Genomic DNA, 16,795 nt, shown 5'->3' with positions numbered 1-16,795 from the left:
AAATTCTTGTTCACAATGTCTGTACCAATAGAACGTCGTCCCTGGTGCCAACATGTTCCTTTCACGAAGTCTAGACCCGAGTAACTTGGCAGATTCCTTTGTAAGGCCAAGATCTCGAACCAAGTCATTTAATGCGCTTTGCTCGAACAGTCTCAGTTCTTTTTCAACACATTCAGGGGAGAAATCACAGTGAGAGTTAGTGTCCGCGATTTCTGTGTCAGATTCAGAAGAGGGACAATCCTGTAAATGTTCTGGACACTGTGGTACTGATATATCAGGGCCATGAGGAACGGGTATAATTGCAGATCGAATACTGCTTGGATACACAATGTTACCTTTGTTGCTGCTGTTAAACCCCTTCACATTCACAGAACAGAAGTAGCAGTGAGTACTGTGGTCTGCGGGTTCTTGCCACACTATTGGAATACCGAATGGCAACGGAGTTCGCTTACTGTTCACCCATTGCTGTAATTGCTCTACATAGGTTCTACAAGCCTTATGTGGTGCCCACGACTTGTCTTGGTCCCAAAGTTTCAAGCCAAAGTAGGCATAATAGGCTTTTCTCTAAATCTCTGTTATATTTCGCCGCTGTCTCATAGGCACGAAACTTCCGTATGCATAGCAGATTGGATCTGGATTGTTCTTGCAGCCACGTCGTGGCATGTTGATAGATGTAAGTTCAATAAAAATATTAACACAGTCACTCACATATAGAACGCTTATGAAGACAAAAATCTCTTTTCACTAGCAAGCAAAACACAACTCAGACTGCCACGGACGAAGCACGAGAGAATGACGCCACTTAGCCAAAACCGCGTGTTGCCGGCTATGTTGAACATAGTTGCCGGCTCTACACTCTGAGTGATAATACAGGACTACAAGATGGGTTAAGGACGTTGAATTAATAAAATAATATGAAAATCTTTTTTTTTTTTTTTTACGTCACACCGACACAGATAGGTCTTATGGCAACAATGGGACAGGAAAGGCCTAGGAATGGGAAGGAAGCGGCCGTGGCCTTAATTAAGGTACAGTCCCAGCATTTGCCTGGTGTGAAAATGGGAAACCACGGAAAACCATCTTCAGGGCTGCCGACATTGGGGTTCGAACCCACTATCTCCCGGATGTGAGAAATCTAAGTTAAAGCAACACTCTTCCCAACAACGTAAGAAGTGCATTAGTGCATGTGATGAAATAAATGTAATATAGGGTTTTTGAAAAAATGTAATGCGATGGGGAAAATTTAACATCGGATCTTGATTCAGGATGCAGAAGTCATCCTAAAAAGCAATACAGGATGGCAGCAATGAAACCATCGCAGGACAGTGTTATTTATTGAACACAAAACTTTATACAAGAAAGAATAATGTTTCTTCTACACTCCCTATTTTTCCACGTAACCTCCTTCCCGTTCTACGGTCTTCCTCCAGCAAGACACAAGAGCGTGTATGCCCTGGCAGTACCACTCCTTGTTTTCTTCATGAAGCCATTTCTTCACTACGTGAATCACCTCTTCGTCATCCTCAAAATGTCCCCCACAAATGGTATTCTTCAATGCCCCAAACAAGTGAAAGTCTGAGGGAGCTAGGTCAGGGCTATAGGGTGGATGGGGTAACATTGTCGAACCCTGTTTTGTGATGTGTTCCAACGTCCTCAAACTTGTGTGAGGGCGTGCGTTATCGTGTTTAAGTAAACAATCACCCGGGTTGTTATGATGTCCAAGTCACTGGAAGCACTTCTTGAGTTTGGTTAATGTGTTCACATATGCTTCAGAATTAATGGTGCTGCCTCTCGGCATCACATCAATGAGTATGACACCATCACAGTCCCAAAACACAGTTATCATGACCTTAGCCAGCGGAAGCAGTTGCTCTGAATATTTTCTTCTGTGGTGAGTTGGCAGCATGGCACCATTCCATCGATTGCCGTTCTGTTTCGGGCTCAAAAGGTTTCATAACCTGTCACAATCCAGGACAAGGAGGCTTCCCCCTCAATTTCAAAACATTGCAGCAACTCAGAAGAAATGCTTTTTTTCTGCGAGTTTTGTGTTCCTCTGTAAGATGGCCTGGAACCCATCGTGATTGTACGCGTAATCAAGAGCACTGATGATTACACTCACACTTCCTTTGCTGACTGACAGCTCCCGTGCCAACTGTCGAGTCCTTCTGCGTCGGTCCTCGCAAATGAGCACATCATCTTGTCAGGTGTGACAGCCATGGGTGGCTTCCCCGACCACAGCAAATCTTGGAGCTATGCTGAACCGCTTTCAGATGGCCTTGCACTCTGTGCCCAGCGAATAACCGTACTTCTGTTGACTGGTGATGCTCCATAAACTGCACATAAACGTTTGGGAATGTTTCCATCCATTTCTGCTCCGCAGTGAGAAATTCAATGACAACACACTGCTTATAACGTACATCACTTACAGACACCATGTTGAACCATTGCTGCAAGTACGCTATCTGTCAAAAGAAACGGAAACTTTGTGCGCCCACTCTGAAAATTTCAAAGAATTTGTATCTGAAGTTTTGCATTCGTACCACTGTTGGGGGCTGAGAAAAAAATTGTGGTGCATTATTTTCTGGGCCACCCTCGTATCAGTATGGATTGTAGCTATTTTATACCAAGTATCGAGCTCAATAGCACGATGTTCCCTCGGTTCCGTAATGGTCTTGTTTCCAGCAGCTGTGCCCGTGGTGGACTGGCAATTGCCTTTCTTTCTTGGATGTTCTAGTAAGAAACTGGACGGCTCCTTAGGACATACTGTCCATCCTAAACCTACCCACACAAATCATCTCCTCCATGCAGATTCTCACCACGATCCAGTACAAAAACAGATCATTCTCACCACGAGGGCAAAACAAATCTGTGAGCCATCAAATATCCACGAGGACATGGACACACTCAGTCATGTTAAAGGGTAATGGTTACAACAATGTACAGATTCACAGAGCCCTGCATCCGAGAGGGGTGACTACGCAAAACTCACAAAATAAAGACGTGAAGGGAACTACCCAACTTCCTTTCATCCACAATAGCACAGATCAAATAGCCAAGGTCCTCTGAAAACACAATATAAAAACTGTGTTTGGCACCGTCACAAAAACTGCTCACAGTTCAAGTCAAAGCAAGGGGGGGGAGAGAGAGAGAGAGAGAGAGAGAGAGAGAGAGAGAGTGTGTGTGTGTGTGTGTGTGTGTGTGTGTGTGTGTGTGTGTGTGTGTGTCCGTCCCTATTACACCCTGGAATGTGAATGATATTTTTTCTCTTTCAATTTGATTGTGATTATTGACGGGCAGAACTAAATATAATGCATTCAAGAACTTGAGGATTGATACTTTCGAAAACATATTCTCGAGTTCAACATAACCTTTAAAAGTCGACGTAGGCCTAATTTACGCGGTACAAGATTTCCATACTCTTGACTATAAACAGTATACCGGTAACCAAATTACAATGGAAGATTTAAAAAAAAAAAGATTTTGCCAACATGATACGCTTTTGTATCTAATGTGCTTTATTTTATTAGATTAGAGAATGAAAAACTACTCGTGGGCATTCTTTGAAGACCATGCGATTTTGTAAACGGACGTTGTTTAGCAACATGGCGTCGTTTGAGCAGCACGAGAAGGAAATAGCCAGGGTTTTAGATGAAAGTGATGTTGAGAGTGATTTTCATTTAACTGGTGATGAAGATATTGCAGAACTAGATTGTGTTGGTGAGTTGAATAATGAAGATCCCGATAATGAGAAAAGTATGCTAAATGGCAGTGCTGGTACCTCTACTGATGGCTGGAGGGAATACCGTGGCACGAACTTGGACTTCAAAAGAACCCCATTCACAGGTACGTCAGGTTATAAGCCAGCGCAAGGGACTAAACATAAGAGTGAACTTGACTTTTTTCAGTTATTCATGACTGACGAGTTATTGTTGGAAATTATGCACGAGACTAACTGGTATGCCAGTGTATACATTCAAAATATTCAGACCAGAATCTATTTGCGGGTCGTCGTCCCAACTTCATTAATTCTCATCCACAGAGGAGAGCTAAAGACTGTGCAGTTTGCAGTGACCATAAAGTGAAGGGGGCGGGCATGAGACAGTGTTTTTCTGCAATACTCGTAGAAGAAAGCCTGGATTACATCCTGGTGAGTGCTTTGAGAAGTTCCACACAATGCACAATTACAGATAAAAAGTGACTGTCTGAGATAATTTCAGGCTTAAAAATTCTGAACATTGCATCTGAATATTGTATTATATTTATTTTGCGTTTGCTTTATTTGATTATTATAAATATGCTGTCCATATGTTTGTGCTGTCTGCAAGCAGATCTTAAGTGGAGCTGGAGAGGCAAGAGTGTTCAGAAGCTTTGGCTCCCTGTCGAATTTTGTAAATATCTATTTTCCCTCTGCTATGTAACGGCTAGCATATATCCATAACTCTGTAAAATTATAAAACCTACTGGTCTAAGCTTCTCTGACTAACTTATACGAAATTGGAGTCCCTTCTCCCCATATTGTAAATTTACTAACTTCCCTATATCTATTGTCAAGTTTTCCCTCTTGTCAAATCTTTGTTGTTCTGGGTTGAAAAGTAGATACTGCTGCCATAATTTTTTTTTGCTAGTTGCTTTACGTCGCACCGACACAGATAGGTCTTATGGTGACGATGGGATAGGAAAGGGCTAGGAATGGGAAGGAAGCGGCCGTGGCCTTAATTAAGGTACAGCCCTAGCATTTGCCTCCTGTGAAAATGGGAAACCACAGAAAACCATATTCAGGGCTGCCGACAGTGGGGTTCGAACCTACTATCTCCCGAATACTGGCTGCCAAAATTAAACTCTGGTTCATGCTTTATCCAGCCATTCACCCATCACGCTTCTTCCCCTGTATGCTCTGCGGAGATCACAGTGATAATAATAGTAGCAACATGTGGCATCTGGAAAGGCCAGGTCTTTCAAGTCAGGCTAACCGTTCAACCACGCAGCTAGACTATGAACAGATGTGTCAGTAGTATCATACGTACTGAGGTAGACCAGGCTGATACTTCCCTCCACTCTCTCAGTTGTACCAGTACAAATGAAATGGCGTATGGCTTTTAGTGCCGGGAGTGTCCGAGGACATGTTCGGCTCACCAGGTGCAGGTCTTTAGATTTGACCCCCGTAGGCGACCTGCGTGTCATGATGAGGATGAAATGATGAAGACAACACATACACCCAGCCCCCGTGCCAGAGAAATTAACCGATGATGGTTAAAATTCCCGACCCTGCCGGGAATCGAACCCGGGACCCCTGGGGCCAAAGACAAGCACGCTAACCATTTAGCCACAGAGCCAGACTGTACCAGTTCAGAGTATTTTGTACACAATACCCAGCAGGGATATGCAAATGTGACTTCTGTGGGACAGATGATAGTTAGTGTCCAATCATCTGATTTCCCAAACCATTCTTAATTATCTCTTGTATCCTCCTTACTAAGGTCCTCTGAACCAAATACCACTGTGCTGTCCATTCAGCCAATGAGCATGTTTTATTTCTATTGACCTTTATTTTGTAAAATTTTTGCACTGAATCACAGAATAGCTTTAAATGAAAGTTTTCTTGAATTCTTACTCCATCAACCAAAAGAACTGGACAATTTTGCAAGAAATTTTTATTTGGTATGGATATGACACAGACATCCAGTTGAAACACAGTTTATTCTTATAAACCATTTCAAAATGACAGCCATTTACTGAACTTGCAAGTGTTTTATTTGCAAAAAATTCAAATGGTGAGTCTACAAAAACACATTTTTTGTGCAAATCCAATGGTTCTGCAGGAAACTTCCACAGCTGTCCAACATCAAGTACACTCTGCTAGTGGAATGAATACAATGTCACGTGTGCTGGCCTCACTATCACAAAATGAAGTTCCAAAACTGCAGTGTTTTAAAATGATTTTATAAAAAAATCAGCTCCATTTTATCAGTCTATACTTACAATACATAATAAATATGAAAATCTTCAAAAAGAGTTCTTTAATCTCTTCTCATATTCCTTCCTTCTCTCCCTCCTTCGCTGATTCTTCCTCTCTCCCTTCGAAGGGCCCGTCTTCAAGTATTTCACTTCTATAGGAGACCCTTTGTACTTATGAAGCTCCTTATTGTTGATAAACGCTTCTGAATCCATCACTGTGTTAAATATCAACTTGGCTGACCTGAAACACAACAAGATTCTACAGCCTACATGGGAAGACATTTTATTTAGTGTACGGCACATCAAAATGAGCAAAATGAAAGTGTTAATAGAAAAAGGAATTAAGAGAAATATCCAACTGAGTTACATAGAGTATTACAAGCGGTGTTCGATATATAATGCAACACAACACATTTTATTTCTCGGCCGATTTCGGTTTTAAAAAATTGGAATTTTCTTTGGGACATCTTTGAATATTCCTGCTTCATCTTGTAGAGTTTCATTAATTTCCGACAGGTGGCAGCACTATAACTAGCCTTTAAAATGGCATCTGTAACAGAGATGCGTACCAAACAGAGAACAGTTATAGAGGTTCTTTTGGCGGAAAACCAGGGCATCACAGATATTCATAGGCATTTGCAGAATTCCTACGGGGACCTGGCAGTAGACAAAAGCACGATGAGTCATAGGACGAAGCGTGTTTCATCATCACAACAAGGTCAAGCTAACCTGTCTGATCTGGACTCCTCTTCTCATCCACCCTACAGCCGGGATCTCGTGCCTTCTTTGGCCCAATAAGGGTGCATTCCGTGGGAAGCACTACGTGGATGATGGGGAATTTATCGACGCAGCACGACATATGCTCCAACATCGACAAGTCGAGTGGCACCAAGCAGGTATGCAGGCCCTCACATTACAGTGGTGTAAGGCCGTAGCACTGAACGAAGATTATGTTAAAAAATAGGATACTGTAGCAAAAGGACTGTGGAATAACATGGTGTATTTGAATCCTCAATAAAACCAACCTGGTTTTAAAAAAAAGCATGTGTTGCATTATATATTGAACTCCCTTCGTAGTTAACTGTGAAAATGGGAAAACATATTGAGGACTAGTGCAAGCTCACAGCTGGTGAAAGGTGCATACACTGGCAGAAATTCTCCATATGGATGTGAACGGTAGAAGGCTAAGATGAGGCTATCTCATTTTCACATCATTCAAATGCTGTTTTGGTAAACGACTCATTCGATCCTAAAATCAGTCTCAGATTTCTTTACTGTTGGACAATTTCACCATGTGCATGGAGCTAACCAAAGCCCACGACGCTACAACCCTAATGGGCCTTGGAGTACCGAATGACCGCTGCAGATTACAAGGCGAAGCAAATCCTCTCGGCCATTATTCTCAGCTCTGTACTCCGAGGCATTTATCCCAACTCAACTGTTCTCAGGTAAGCTGAGTGGACCTCAAAGCAGCCCTCAGACCCAGATAAACATTGCTGATCTGGCCAATAATTTCACCCGGGTCCTCCAGGTAAGAAGCAGCCTTGCTATCCTTAGACCACAGGCAAGAAAACTTAGCCACAAGCACTTGAAGTTCTCAATTTTTATGAAATAAATAATTTATCATATTTTTGAAGTGTAGCTCAAGTGAGAAAAATAACAGGAGCTTATACAAAGAGTGAAACAGTAAGGTACGGCCAAACTTTCAGAACACATCCCTCACAGTGGTGGTGGTGGTGATTGTTTTAAGAGGAAGTACAACTGGGCAACCATCCTCTATGTAATATTAATCAGAGAGAAGAAATGGAAGGATCCAACACTTCGAACAATGAAGGTATCAGCCAAAGAATGACAAGGGCCATGAAGGGCGTGAAAATGAGACTCCCTAGGCCTAACACTGTTGGGGTCAGAAAAGAACAAGAGTTCACCAAACAAGGTCGGATAGGATAGATGAAAGTGAAGAGCCTGGTACAAGTAAGTGGAAGCAATGCCAGGACACAGCTAAGAGCCGCGTGGTCGCCAACCCACGCTCCGAAGTTCAGAGCCCCTTGGCCCCTTTTAGCCGCCTCTTACAACAGACAGGGGATACCCACCCACAGGCGGACACATTCCTCACACATAGAAGAAGATATGGGTCCGGTAACGCTTTATTTTCACGTTAGAACTCATTTTCTACTGCTCTACACAGTACAGTACATTAAACGAGGGAAACACTCAGGAAGACAATGTAGCAGCGTACCACATGAAACTTGCTATAGGTTCTGATGTAGTAAGAAAAATGAGCGATATACCACAAGGGCCACGAAGGGCATGAAAATGAAAGACTCCCTTGCCCTCGCAAACCTAATAGCATCGGGGTCGGAAAAGAACAAGGGTTGACCAAGTGAGGTCGGATAGGATAGATGAAAGTGAGGAGCCTGGCACAAGTAAGTGGAAGCAATGCTAGGACTCAGCTGAGGGCCCCGTGGTTGCCAACCTACGCTCCAAAGTTCAGAGCCCCTGAGGCCCCTTTTAGTCGCCTCTTATGATGGGGCCTGTTCCACGAACGAACTTTGCAACTTTTCAACTTTGCACTTTTCACTTTTCAATTCTTGCAAAGTGCAAAGTCCTTCTGTTCCACCATGATCTAGGGTGTACTTTTCAATTTCTTTGCAAAAGTCTTTGCGAATGAGTGATCCAATCAAGTTTATTCCATGGGTAAACTGTATAGGCCTAATACCAGTACTCTATGATTTTAATGCTTTATTTTTCGCTACGAACTTGACGGTATAATTGGGGTACTGTTAGTTTTAAAGTTTTTATCGTGGGAAAGAAAGGTAATTACAAGAAGCTGGCCATACTGGAAGTTGTCAAGGAGAAACGGGACATCCTTTTTGGCAACTTTAAAAATAACCTCTCAAATGATGACAGCATCAATGTACCGTCAACACATCCACACACAGAGGGAAATTCACCCTTCATTAGAAATCCTGTCGCTATATTACGTGGATTATGAGGTCACCGTGGTATGTTAGGAATTATTACATTTACTATAACAGCTATGACTTTGGTAACAGTTCTGCAAATAACTGACTGATGTCCCATGCATTGCTGCTACACTGAGCAGCGGGGCACCATTTACTTATCAATGTAAGCATATAAGAATTTGTTCTTTTTTGGAAAGGGATTGACTCCTTTTGTTTTATGTTTCAATAAACTGCCGATCATTTCAAGAATATAGTCAGCCTGTGTTGGGGTAATACGAAATCACTCGCAAAATTCCGTCAAAGTGAGGTTATGAATATTAATCCTGTCTTTGCACGTTCTCTTGTTGGATTTTTCATCACTGTCCTCACTTGATGCTAACAAAAGCTCTCGTTGTGACGTGTTTATATCACTAAACCAAATTTTACACCAAGACACTCGTGTAAATACTTCTTAATTAACAGATGAAAAGGGAATCATCTCTTTGCAAGATTTCTGAAAACTTTTCACTTCATTTCTTTGCACTTTGCATTTCTGTACCAATGGAGGAACATAAGAGGCTTGAAAAGTGAAAAGATTCCTAACTTTTCATTTTGCAAGCTAAATCTGAAAAGTCATCGTGGAACAAAATCTGAACTGAAAAGTGCAAAGTGAAAAGTTGCAAAGTTTGTTCGTGGAACAGGCCCCTGGTGGTATACAATTTCTGATCACCAGACTGCATGCCAAAAGCCTGGATTCAATTACAATAATTAATTCATTTTATTGGTTTTTACGACTTTTTTGAGGGGCGGGGTGCCGGAATTTTCTCCCGCACGAGATTTTTATATACCAGTAAATATACCCACACAAGGCTGACGCATTTGAGCACCTTCAAATATCATCAGACAAAGACAGGATCGAACCTAACAGGTTGGGGTCAGAAGGCCAGCGCCTCAACATTTGAGACACTGCAGTGTTCGTATGAAGTGAGGGCATATGACTGCTGATGGTGATTCGTCCGTCGGATGGGAACGTTAAGCACTGAGCAGATCCCTTGGTGCTATTAGACAGGAGTAGGCTACGTGCCGGCGTCTGGTTTCACCTTCTCCCTTCCTATTATCCTATATCATTCGTCATCATTAAGGCCATCCACATGTGGAGCTTCATGCAAGCTACAGGCATGACATAACCTGGGAAGAGTTCAGGCAATTTGTGAATATCCATATGTTGTAATTTGCGTACCTACTTCAGTGTTGTTCCAAATTCTAGATCATGTCCAGTGCATCGAGTTTTGATTGCAGAAATGATGACTAGTTTTAAGCCTTAGACAACATCAAGCACAATCTTCTACTGCACAAACAATGTTCAGCCGGAGTTTATCTACACGTCGTTTAAAGTTTCAATATGGGTTCGAAAATGGAAAAAGAAGTATCTTCTTTGCAACTCTCTGCTTCTCACAACCAATGAAATTCCTCGGTGCGTGCGCCAAACGTTAGTCAACTATCGTCCTACACGTCACTTATTCTCTTTGCTACACATTACCCAAATATGGCTAAGCATAAGCATGACTTGCTTTCGGTGGAAATAAAATCTCACCCCATCGTATGAGGAAGTATAGCTTTGATCATAGTGTTGTTACGGTGAGTGTAATTTAAATAGCTTCTGCGAAGGGAAGATGAAACTATAGTACTGTGTAACCAAGTCAGTTGTATGAGCCATGTAGATGTCGCTTGCAATCTAGAGATCATACATTCGAAATGCACAGTCGCATTTCTTCAGCAGGCAAATACTGGGGCTGTTACTATTGCCACAGCTCTTCCTTCCCAGTCCTTGCCTTTTCCTATCTCATAGCTACGAAAAACTTGCTAATAATTATAAATTGCATTGTGTTCCGTATTGAAGTGGGATTACATTAAATTACTCTCCGGTTCCTTCTGTCAGTCCAGCACATACTTCAACATGCTACTCAAGGTTCAAACTGAAGTGGGGAATCTCAATCTCAAGTCATACTACGATCCTCGTATGACCAATTAAACTTGTTTGGAACCACCTAATTCAAGAGAACAAGTGCCAACTCATATAGACAACATAAAAATAGTATAGATTTCACTTAAACTGGACATACACAGGCTGGACATTACATAATAACTTTACAACGGAATTATAAAAAATTTTATAAATTTTATACCGCAGCATTTCAATTGTACCATAATTTGAACTCATTTCATGCATCATTGTAGTTGCTAGTAATGTGTTTTATAACGTGTTTTAGGATGCTTTAGGCACGTATATGGAATGGTTTAATTTGCATCTAGGGCTGATAATGGCATATTACAGATGACATGTGATTGACTCACAATAAAATATTATTGTCTTGAATAGGTGGACATTTGAAAACCTTAATTTAATGTACCAAAAACTTAACTGTATTATCACAACAATTACCAGCAAAAAAACCCCACACACACACACAAACTTTTCTTTTTTGTCGCTATTATGTGTGCTTAACTGGCAGTAAATGTAAAAACTGAATCCCTGCCAGATGATTTACAAGATAGCCCTCTGACGATTGGGCGATATGGATGTAATCGAAGTGACCTATCATTCCAGGGACATTATCCCAAATATAATAATACATATGGTTGTCAGCAATTGTAGTCAAGCTGACAGTTACAGGACTGTCCCTTGTGTCATAAGATTCATGGTATATAACCTCTTTATTGCGATTCACTCCTCAAATTTGAGCTGAAACAGTGTTCTCGGCAGTGTATAAACATGGCTGGTTGAACATTGGTTTTAGTGAGTGTCTAAGTCATAAATAACGTCTTTGCAATGCAGCACCCATACTCAGGCATTGTTTAACCATAAACAACATCCAAATACCGTTTCTGCAATCGGCTCATAGTTTTCTACTTTCCTTACACTGTACTACAACGGGGGAGAAGGAAATCAAGATAATACTGGGTTCACCCCTACGTAGAACCGAATGTACATCGTAGGCTATTCATAGCAGCAAAAGAACTGAACACATCTAATTCCAAGTTACTGCGTCCCTCTTCTCAACTTCTTCGATGAAAAGAGGTTCTATGGAGCCTGACGTAATGCTTGACCCGGAACACGATAATCAAACGGAGAGGATATGTCGCTTCAAGCTCGTGGCTTGCACTGCACGTAGCCTGTGACGTGTATCCTCCGCTTTGCCTCCTTGCCCGCACGAAGGTCTGTTGACAGGTCCTCCTTCTCTAACAAGAGAAGTGTGGACTGAGCTACAAGCTGTCACCAGCTTATCACAATCGTGAAACTCCGTGTGCGGAAGGCCTAACTCCTCTCTTGAGACTGACGTCAGGAAGGGCAACCGGTCATACAAACTCACTATGAAGATTCAGCTCACTTTATACAAGACCTCATAGAGAAACAGGACAAGGGTTGAATACAAACACAGGTAACACATTTTGTGTTAAAAATCATTAGAAGACTGTACAGAACATTATGTGACATATAACTGCACCTTGTACATGAGTTTCAATTTATTACTCATTATGGATCATTGAAACGTTTAATCACATTTATGTATTTAATTATGGAATAGCACCTGTAAGTTTAAAGAGTGCAAGTATTGATTAGAGAACCAGAAGCAGTACTTGATCAGCATGAATTTGCCAGGTCAAATCTGACAGGACCTTCACACGACTTGGTGATGCAACAGTTGTGTTAACCCTTTAACAGAGTATTTATTTTTCACCTGCCAAGTAACTTATTTAGGTAATTTTTCCCTCCTCAAATATGTACATTTTTTTTCACTAGGGCAAAGTAACCCAGAGTGTCAAATACACACTCTCCTTCTCTCTCCTGCACTATGAGTTCTGCTGGTTCATCAAAAGGAAATGCTTGAAAATTCTTTTTCTACCAGCATCGGCAGTAAATACGGACCTTTCGCGCGCTCTTTCAATCTCTATCCAGTATATTTGAATGTCCATAATGTCACCTGCATCACTGCCACCACTCGGATCACTAAAATAACTCTCACTATCAGAAGCACTGTTTTCTGAATCTAACAACATTAATGCAATATAATTTTGCTAAATCCTTTGATTTGTTTTGCCTCCAGTACTACTGTAGCATTGCCTGGTAGATGCAAGAGCAGTGTGCTGTAGATAAGACAGGTGAAGATACCGAAGTCAATTTCCCTCCCCCCACCTGAATTCCATGATCAGCAAGAAGTACAATCATTACTCAATAGATGGCAGAAAGGTTTTACAGCTATAAGCGGCTCATGCAACTTACAGTGTTCATTTGAAAAGACTTGATGCTTAAAGGCAATTCACGCAACTAGCGGACGCTATGCCATGACACATTGAAGTGGCTAGGTGGTGAAACTTAGTGTGGTTCACAGCAAGTGAAAATACACTCACGTTCATAATAAAACAGACAGGAGATATTCATTAGTATGTTCTGCAGAAATGATTAGCATTTCAGTCACCTAGGTTCAGAACGTGTTCGGCTGCCTAGTACGCACTGGGTCCTCCATGGACACTGATTACTTGTTCCATGCGTGATGGCATTGACGCTTATAAGACGCGAATGGCGTCCTGCGGTATAGCCAATCCATGTTGCATTCACCTGGTTCCACAGTTCATCTTTGGTGGTTGGCATTGGGTCACAGCACTGCACACGTCATTTCACCATATCTCACATTTTTGATTGGTGACAAGTCCGGTGATAGGGCGGGCCAGGGCAACAGCCTGACATCCTGTGACAACAAGAAGGAACGTGTTCGTGCAGCAACATGTGGTCGCACATTGTCCTGCTGAAATATGGTATCTGGGGTGTTGAGCAGAAAGGGTATGGCTACGGGTTGCAGGATGTCATTCACGTAGGTCAAACTGGTCACAGTGCCCTGGACACGCACCAACTGTGATTTGTGGTTGTACCCAATAGCACCCCACACCATAAGGCCTTGTGTTGGCGCTGTATGTCTTGTACGAATGCAGTCAATCTAATGCCTCTCCCTCTGTGGCGAACTAAAATGCGGCCATCATTTTCAAACAAACAGAACATGGATTCGTCCGAAAACACTATCTGCTGCCATTCCTGTGCCCAGTGACGTCATTTCATACACCATTGCAGTCTATCATGTTTATGCACATCAATCAAACGTAGGCGGAGAAGTGGACGATGCGCCGGTACCCCAGACCGTAATAAACGACAACGGACTGTCACTCCTGATAGTGTACGATGTGTTACACTGTTGTGCTAGAACCGAGGACGCAGATCTGTCCTGCAATGTCATTGTGTAATATAAATGTCTACATGCTAGCCTATTTCCCACATTTTGGCTGAAGATGACGCCAAACAGCGTCGAAACTAGTTCCAAGTGTAAATATATGTTGTAAATAAACTATAACATTTTTGTATTGAAAAGGTGGACCCTTTTAAGTTTCCCTATCTTCCATTCAGATGAGGTGTCGATCTTCTCGTGGGGTGGTCTGGGTGGCACGACCACACTATCTCGTTGTGTTCTATGGACTTCTGTGAAGCATTCTGTACACACCCATTGCACAGCCAACACACTTCGTCCCACACGAGCAGCATTTTCCGGAAGGATGCATCACATTCTCTCATAATACCAATATAAATGGTCCGTTATTGGACATTATAAATTTTCCAGCTAGCTCATTCTTGGTTGCCAGCGTTTCGCCCTCGTGTGCTAGGGTGGGCTCATCAGTTGGTACCTAGCACACCTACCAATACGCTGGCTAGTGCATACCGTGGAGGCCACTGCGTAGGCTAACTGGAGCCACCGGCAGTGCCAATGCACTAAGAGACTTTGTCTCATCACTAAAAATTGATGCCTGCTTGGCCATCAGATGATATAGATGTTGATCCAACATCTATATCATCTATATCATCTGATGGCCAAGCAGGCATCAATTTTTAGTGATGAGACAAAGTCTCTTAGTGCATTAACATCTATATCATCTGATGGCCAAGCAGGCATCAATTTTTAGTGATGAGACAAAGTCTCTTAGTGCATTGGCACTGCCGGTGGCTCCAGTTAGCCTACGCAGTGGCCTCCACGGTATGCACTAGCCAGCGTATTGGTAGGTGTGCTAGGTACCAACTGATGAGCCCACTCTAGCACACGAGGGCGAAACGCTGGCAACCAAGAATGAGCTAGCTGGAAAATTTATAATGTCCAATAACGGACCATTTATATTGGTATTATAAATTTGCTCATTCAGGACAAATATTTCAGATTTCCTATGGGAATCAACATCTATATCATCTGATGGCTAAGCAGGCATCAATTTTTAGTGATGAGACAAAGTCTCTTAGTGCATTGGCACTGCCGGTGGCTCCAGTTAGCCTACGCAGTGGCCTCCACGGTATGCACTAGCCAGCGTATTGGTAGGTGTGCTAGGTACCAACTGATGAGCCCACCCTAGCACACGAGGGCGAAACGCTGGCAACCAAGAATGAGCTAGCTGGAAAATTTATAATGTCCAATAACGGACCATTTATATTGGTATTATAAATTTGCTCATTCAGGACAAATATTTCAGATTCCCTATGGGAATCAACATCTATATCATCTGATGGCCAAGCAGGCATCAATTTTTAGTGATGAGACAAAGTCTCTTAGTGCATTGGCACTGCCGGTGGCTCCAGTTAGCCTACGCAGTGGCCTCCACGGTATGCACTAGCCAGCGTATTGGTAGGTGTGCTAGGTACCAACTGATGAGCCCACCCTAGCACACGAGGGCGAAACGCTGGCAACCAAGAATGAGCTAGCTGGAAAATTTATAATGTCCAATAACGGACCATTTATATTGGTATTATAAATTTGCTCATTCAGGACAAATATTTCAGATTCCCTATGGGAATCAACATCTATATCAACATTCTCTCATGCCAATGATGTGCCCTCTTTCAAACTCACTCATTTGATGGTACAGTCCTTGCATACGTCTGTGAGGCATCCTGCATGTCTGCTCAAGTCACACTGATCCATTACCTTTGGTTTACGACGAAGAGAGCCGCAGGCACATTTTACCAGTTGGTGATGGTGCGCAGAGATATTGATGTGGACCTTGAACCTGAGGGCCGACATGGTTCAAATGCTAATCATTTCTTCAGAACATACTAATTGCACATGTCCTGTGAATATGAACTTCCTATCTCAAGTCTTTCAAGGTGTCCTGGTTTTTATGAACATGAGTGTATTTTTGAGTTTGGCGGATCATTGAATCGAACTGTAGGGGTTTTCGGAAGATGGTCATGGGTATGGGGTAAGGCTAAAAGAAGAATGAATGCTTGTTTTAACAAGTGACCGAATTTGTGGGAATCAGGATGATATGTGGCTATGAAGGATTCTGGGTTTGGTTGCTGCAGACACAGTTCATGGCTAAAAAAACCTGACAATCATCCCATTGGAGCGGTGGTAAGCGATTGTCACTGTAGGATTTGAAAAGATCAGTTTTCCCCTCATGGCAAGAACACCAATATGATAATCCAGGTTGCCAAAGTTTACTCACCCTTTCTTAAACACATTGTTGACGTCCCTGCGATAAACGTGTACATGAGTGCAGCCAAATCGCTGTAATTCCTCCCTAACATTTGCATCAGGCTCTGTTGGAGGTATTCCATAGATGACCAACCTGAAAGAACAACAATCAATGTACACACAGTAATATCTAGATCAACAACCTGTCAGAACTTTGCAGACTGCATAAATGCAGAACTGCTTGAATTGATGCATATTAAGAACAAGATATTCATGAATACAGGAGAGTGGAAGAGACTTGTGAATAGGACTGTGCTGTGGATTGCCATATGATAAATAAAAATAAATCTACTGTGATGTATGAATCGGAGTAAAGAAGACAATTTTGTCTCA

General features: G+C 42.2%; 1 protein-coding gene across 3 annotated transcripts in view; it reads right to left on the bottom strand.

The window, feature by feature from the left end:
- Positions 1–16,795, bottom strand: part of LOC136885683 (uncharacterized) — a 59,113-nt gene that overhangs the window by 19,575 nt on the left and 22,743 nt on the right. For all 3 annotated transcript variants that reach the window (XM_067158387.2, XM_068230247.1, XM_068230246.1), the window contains exons 4-5: positions 16,434–16,556; positions 5,980–6,196 (exon numbers count right to left, since the gene is read on the bottom strand). In XM_067158387.2, the coding sequence (XP_067014488.2) occupies positions 6,004–6,196; positions 16,434–16,556 (316 nt within the window). In that variant the 3' untranslated portion in view covers positions 5,980–6,003. The remainder of the gene's footprint in view (positions 1–5,979; positions 6,197–16,433; positions 16,557–16,795) is intronic.

Source organism: Anabrus simplex, chromosome 14 (genome assembly GCF_040414725.1).
Source record: "Anabrus simplex isolate iqAnaSimp1 chromosome 14, ASM4041472v1, whole genome shotgun sequence".
Classification (NCBI taxonomy): Eukaryota; Metazoa; Arthropoda; class Insecta; order Orthoptera; family Tettigoniidae; genus Anabrus; species Anabrus simplex.
The sequence above is the reverse complement of the archived record's forward strand: the minus strand, read 5'-3'. Positions and strand labels throughout refer to the sequence as shown.